General features: G+C 44.2%; 1 protein-coding gene across 2 annotated transcripts; it reads left to right on the forward strand.

Moving 5' to 3' along the window:
• Positions 1–5,869, forward strand: LOC147253676 (sulfotransferase 2B1-like). 2 transcript variants are annotated; one of them, XM_086217343.1, is made up of 6 exons: positions 1–188; positions 3,544–3,752; positions 3,843–3,969; positions 4,083–4,177; positions 4,557–4,737; positions 5,032–5,869. In XM_086217343.1, exons 1-6 carry the CDS (start codon positions 53–55, stop codon positions 5,175–5,177), a joined length of 894 nt encoding a protein of 297 aa, XP_086073469.1. In that variant the 5' UTR covers positions 1–52; the 3' UTR covers positions 5,178–5,869. The 2 variants fall into 2 exon arrangements, with proteins under 2 accessions (XP_086073469.1, XP_086073468.1); XM_086217342.1 differs by lacking the exon at positions 1–188 and adding an exon at positions 918–1,222.
• Positions 5,870–6,086: the final 217 nt, after the last annotated feature.

Consider the following 6,086-nt stretch of genomic DNA (forward strand, 5'->3'; position numbering starts at 1 on the left):
TGGGTTACCACACTACCGATCAGCAGAACTTCAGTCCCCAGGCACACTCACCATGTCCTCCCCCAAGTACATTGAGTACCGTGGCCTGCTCCTGCCCCCGAATGCTCACAGCATGGAGAGCCTGGAGTACGCTCAGCACTTCTCTGTGGAAGACACCGATGTGTTTGCAGTGACGTATCCCAAGTCAGGTACTGTTGATCCTTTTCATATCTTTTATCACCCAGCGTGATGGATGTAACGACAGACATTCTGCACGTTCCAGAGCAGATACTTCTTGACCACGTTAGACACTCTGATGTGGCCTAGAAGATAAAAGATTAAAAAAAGATCATGTTAAGGTTCCTGAGCAGCATTAGAGCTGTCTGAGGAAGTGAACTGCCTGGATGGTCTAATAATTTTTGTTTTTTCCTGTTAGTCTGACGATTTTGTGTCTCATTAATTTGGAGAACAAAAAAAACCAAAAACATTTTTCCAAAGTCAGGAGCTTCTGTTTCCTTTGTTGAGTGTCTGTCTGCCAGCTGGGGCACTACAATTTTATTTAAAGAACATCTTTACATGAGGCGGCACGGTGGTGCAGCGGTCAGCACTGTCGCCTCACAGCAAGAAGGCTTCAGATTCGAGTCTGCATGTTCTCCTGTTCCTGCGTGGGTTCTCTCTGGTACTCCAGCTTCCTCCCACAGTCCAAAGACATCAAGAGGGGACGAGGCTGATTGATACTCTAAATTGACTGTAGGTGTGACTGTGAGTGTGAATGGTTGTCTGTCTCTATGTGTTGGTCCTGTGATGGACTGGAGACCTGTCCAGGGTGAACCCCGCCTCTCACCTGAAAGCTGCTGGGATAGGCTAACAGCGGAATTTCAGAGTGACAGCTTAAACCTTACCTGCGGTATCTCAACATCGGCGAGAAAACGTGAATCCCGCCTGCCTCGATGTGATTGGTTTGAAACCGTGGAATCCAGGAGGTTTATAACCGCTGATTGGTTAACGCTGAGTGGGCGTGGATAACCAGCGACTCCACCCCCTACTCCAAACTACAATCTCGTATTTTTGTACATCGAAGTGCTGCGGGGTAAATCTAGCACCATGTCATCGCAAGAGATGTACTTTACATTTCGAGGAGTTCCGGTTCCGAAAGAGACGCATTCATTAGAGAGTTTGACGTTTTCGCAAGAATTCACGTTTGAAGACGATGACGTCGTCGCTGTCACATACCCAAAATCAGGTCAGTGTTAGAGAGCACCAACTCTTTCTAGAGTTACTGGATAATGAAAGTTATTTCTTAATTCTAGTCTTATACAGCCAGTAACGCTGCTCTGGTGTCCGTCTGAACCCCTGCGACCCGTCAGATTTAATATCACGAAGCAGTTCTGACTGATGAGCAAAAGGTTGGACGAAACACGAGAGCCGCCTCCTGAGTGAAGTCACAATGCAACAAAGTTTGTTCAAGCGTATTTGTCTTACTTAAAAGATTTAGAAGCGAGTATACAGTGGTATTGAAAACGACCTCAAGGTAGATAATGATAAAGCGACAAGAAAAACAAAACCAAATCGAGTTTGTTGGTCGGTTGTTGCCGATTGTTGTTGCATTGTCAAATTAAAATGTTCCCTGGACAGTCCAAGGGTCGAGTATCAATCGAACCACCGAACCACCACAACGACGCACTCTGAACACACACACTGATTCCTCACACACACACTGATTCCTCACACGCCTCCAGGGTCGCTGGATGTAAACAAAGCAGAAACATTCTCATGCTTCATCCAAGTGGGAAAGACCTGGGAAAATAAGGGCTGACGTTGCATGCTGTTGCAGACTGATGTCTGATTTCCAAGTGACGTGACTTCATAAAAGCGCTCCGAACCTCCCGTCATTCCTTGTTGTCCCGTCACGTCCATCTCTTATTCAGTGATTCAGGTTCGGGTTCTTCAAATGTAAATTTGGTTGTAAACGTAAATGATAAACAAAAAGTGGAGGAAAGTTTTTATTTGAAAGAAGAGATTTCCCTTTATTTTTTAATCGCACGTCTTTGTGTCACACATACCACAAATGTCATCGTGGGCTGAGCTGTGTTGTGATTGACTGCGAGCCTAATGGCTGCCTGAGTCTGGACGTCAGGCTCCTGCATGTTGGAACTAACACTGTGAGCCCGAGGTCCACCGTGCAGAAGCACGCAATCAGCTTTACACACCTAATATAAAGAATGTGTGTGCAGATGTGGCAAGGCGAGCGGTGGGGAACAATTGCCGACAACGCCACCTGGGGGCTTTCACCTCAGGATATCAACAAAATTTTCAAAAAAAAAAGAAAAATGACCAGACTTCCAATAGAACAAAGGCACACAGTTCGAAACACCACAGGACAGGACCGTGATTCCCAATTATAAAAATACTTTTATTACAAAATAGTTAAAAATGAGCAACAGACTAAATAAACGCCAATGAACAGAAGTACAAGAGGAATTACCGAAAGGCAAAGGGGACAGGGCTGGGCTTACCACGACAGCGGTAACGAAAAGGGGAGGAATAAAAAAAAAAATACTACACTGCACCCGTGACACAGAAAACCAAAAAAAACGTGGATAAGGAACCACCACCAGGGGGACCGCTGCCGCTCTGGGCCCTCAACACCTGTCAAAGAAAAGAAAAGAACACCATTAAAAACATGAAACCACGGCAACCCTCACACACGAACTAAATATCGCTACCCCAATAACTCAACAGAAACTATTTTACATCCAAATGATCAAAACGGGGAGCAAAAGGCAATCATAATAATAATAATAATAATAATAATGGTTCTAAACATTAAATAAAATGTAACCCACAAAAACTAACAGCAATAATTCAAAGAAAGAAATAAATAGAAAAGGAATAAACTCAAATAATCAAGAAAATGTCTGCCCCTCTAATTAAAACTCGTCTCCAAGAGGGATGGCTCAGCGCCGATGAGGGTCGGGATGCCCTCTCGGCCCACGTTGAGGCCCTGACAAAGGCCGTAGTGCACGGCTTTAACCACCGTTAATGGAATCGGAGCCGATATGAGCCGAATCACCAAAATCCAAACTGAAGACGAGGAGAAGAAAAGAAGAAGAGGAAGAAGAACCAAAACAGCAGCGAGGCTCACAGCGGCAATTGACTGCCGCGCACGGAGAGCAGAATCGTGGTGTCAGACGAGGCAGGAGGAGGAAGCCCGCAGCCCAGACCACAGAAACTGCACCACGCACACATAGCCCAAGAGAGACAGCCCAGCTCCCGGTAACACCACACCACTTTGTTTGTACGCGATCTGCTGACCAGCGAGACGCCACCACGCACGGCTGTAGGCTCCGTAAAGGAGGGAGAGGAAGCGGAAAAAGGAGGGAGAAGGGTCCGACCAGGTGTATTTATCGGCGAACACTAACTACCATCTGCCACACTGCCCCTCATGGTGGGGAGTGTAGCGCCATCCTGCCACACATACTTTTGTCTTTGTGAGTGTGTTTTTCGTTGTCAGCATTTCCAGCTGCAACAGTACATAACTTGCTCTTCTCTTCTTCTCTGCAGGTACAATATGGATGCAGGAGATCCTCCCACTGGTGCTGAACGGGGGAGACCTGACGCCAATCCAAACCATTCCTAACTGGGACAGAGTTCCCTGGCTGGAGGAGAAAAGGTTACAGATCATTGTGGATCGGCTGACAGCTCCTCGGGCGCTGGTCACTCATTTTCCCTACTCCATCATGTCCCCCTCCTTCTTCACCTCCAAAGCCAAGGTAGATCCCGGACTGGCTGATGTCCTCTGGAAGATCAGGTGACCTTTTTTTTTTTTTTTTTTCTAAACCTCCCCTTTGTCTCTCCCATAGGTGATCTATGTGATGAGGAACCCTCTGGACGTCATGGTGTCTTCATACTACTTCCACCAAATGGCTGTTTTCCTGGAAGACCCCGGAACCTTTGACGAGTTCATGGATAAATTCTTGGAGGGCAGAGGTCAGAGGTCACATTTCTTCTCCAGTAGAGTGGATTATTTATATCCCTGTGCTGAGAGTTTTGATGGCAATGTCATAAACAAAGATCAAATTAAAATGACGTGACATCTGCAGTGTTGTTTGGGAAGTGGACGGACCACGTGAAGAGCTGGAGGAATGCAGAACTGGGAGACCGAATCCTGTTCATCACGTATGAAGAAATGATTCAGGTAACAGACCCCTGCTGGGCCTTGCTGCGTGCGTTCTACATACAGCATTTCAAGAACAACACAGCCATTAACTGACGGCCTATCGGTCAATTCAGATAACTTAAAGGAGTTTCAAAGGAGGGCTCGTCCAGTCACTGAAGATACGAACCGCAATTTCCAGGCCTGGTGAAGATTTTGAAAAATAAATGAAGCCAGAAAAATTTGAGAAAAGTCATTTAAATGAGCTTCAAAATCACCTGAATATTAACCCGTTTGTCGCTGAGATTAAGAAACCCCTCCTCCGGTTACTAATGAGCTAATAAACTGAGCTCATCAAGAACATTTGGAGGATGTCTGTCATAAGATAATGAAGAGGTGTGTCTCATTTCAACTCTGGCAGGACCTCCCGGCGGCTCTGCGGTGTATATCAGAATTCCTGGGCAAGAATCTGAGCAATGAAACCATTCTGAAAATAGCAAAGCATTGTTCTTTTGAGCATATGAAGACCAACACAATGTCCAACTTCAGCCTGGTACCCAAGATATACATGGACACTGACAAGTCTCCATTTCTCAGGAAAGGTAAGTCACCATGTGTCCGTGAGGGTTCTTTAAATTTGATGTGGGATGGACAAACAGATCAGGGAAGTGACATAGTTTTCTACAGTGTAGTACATTTTCCTATTGGAGTAACTGCTTAAGTTCAATATTGACAGCTAATGTGTGCTTTGATGATGTCAGTTAAAGAATACCGCAGTTCAAACTGATGACATTTAATTATTTTACTGTTTATCCTTTTTTTTTTTTTAAAGATTTCTGCTTTCTTGTGTTTGTGTCCACGCTCATGTGATTTTTCTGGTGTGTGCTGTGCGTCAGGTGTTGCCGGAGACTGGAAAACACACTTCAGCTCAGAGCAACTTGCCCGATTTTTATCCGTCATCCGTAAAGAGCTGGAGGACGAGAGCTTTTCTCTGCCGTGGAAGCTGGATTGTCCCAACAGCTGGAACGGAAGACAGAAATAGAAAATCAAATTCCTCTGAAGTAGGAAATTCATGCTTACTTTGATTTGAAATATCAGTCGCCGTATAACAACTGAGCCGTCCCACCTCCTCTTCAAGTGAAGCGCGGAGCTGCCTAATCCGGCAAGCTCTCAGGTGTGACGGCACACCGAAGGCGCGACAGTTTGAAATATAAAATAAGTGATTCGATTTGACAAATAACCTCTTGGACAGGAGAGAAGAACACTGCCATTAATGTTACTGACATCACCAACTACTTGTCTGCCTTGGTTCATTCTCAATCATTTTTAGGTGAAATGAATTATATTAAAAAAAGGACCATTTTTAAATTTACAGCAACGACGTATTTAGCCATTTTCTGCTCAGCAGTGACATCAGGGCGGAGCTTCTTTCTAGCTGCAGTATAATAAACTTGATTTCCTGTTATTTACAGTGATTGCACAGTTCGTCTTTTTATTTTTGGTTTCAGAAAATGTGTCGACCACCTGTCAGTCAGGATTCTACTGTAGACAATCTCATATTATGGAAGCGCTGCAACTTAGGATAATTATATTTGGATGTTCTAGAAATACAAATAGCACATTTTTAAACTGCTACTTTTACAAATCTTTTCAACTGTATCTGGTTTTAATTTGACATATTTTACCGCTGATTACGATGTATCCTACATTCTTGACAATAAAGTGATTAATGAAGTGACCTATTCACGCTACAGTGTTTTGTAATTTGACTATTTATTGTAGGCGTGTGCTGTTGGCGTGCATTCTCCCACTCACCCCCATTTGATGCTTTGACCTGAACTAAACACAAGCAAATACATTCACCCAAAAAATACACTTTTTGGTTGATAATAAAGAATTTAAGTTTCAGTCTGTTGTTAGAATGTTAACATAACTTGTTGAGAAATGGGAC

The sequence above is a fragment of the Aulostomus chinensis genome, chromosome 11 (assembly GCF_037954235.1).
Source record: "Aulostomus chinensis isolate RoL2024-O1b breed Wild chromosome 11, RoL_Achi_v1.0, whole genome shotgun sequence".
NCBI lineage: Eukaryota > Metazoa > Chordata > Actinopteri > Syngnathiformes > Aulostomidae > Aulostomus > Aulostomus chinensis.

Coding starts and splice junctions, on each gene's coding strand:
- LOC147253676 (XM_086217342.1), top strand. CDS start 1,084: ATGTCATCGCAAGAGATGTACTTTACATTTCGAGGAGTTCCGGTTCCG. Junction 4,178..4,556: donor CGTATGAAGAAATGATTCAG/GTAACAGACCCC, acceptor CAACTCTGGCAG/GACCTCCCGGCGGCTCTGCG. Junction 4,738..5,031: donor GTCTCCATTTCTCAGGAAAG/GTAAGTCACCAT, acceptor GCTGTGCGTCAG/GTGTTGCCGGAGACTGGAAA.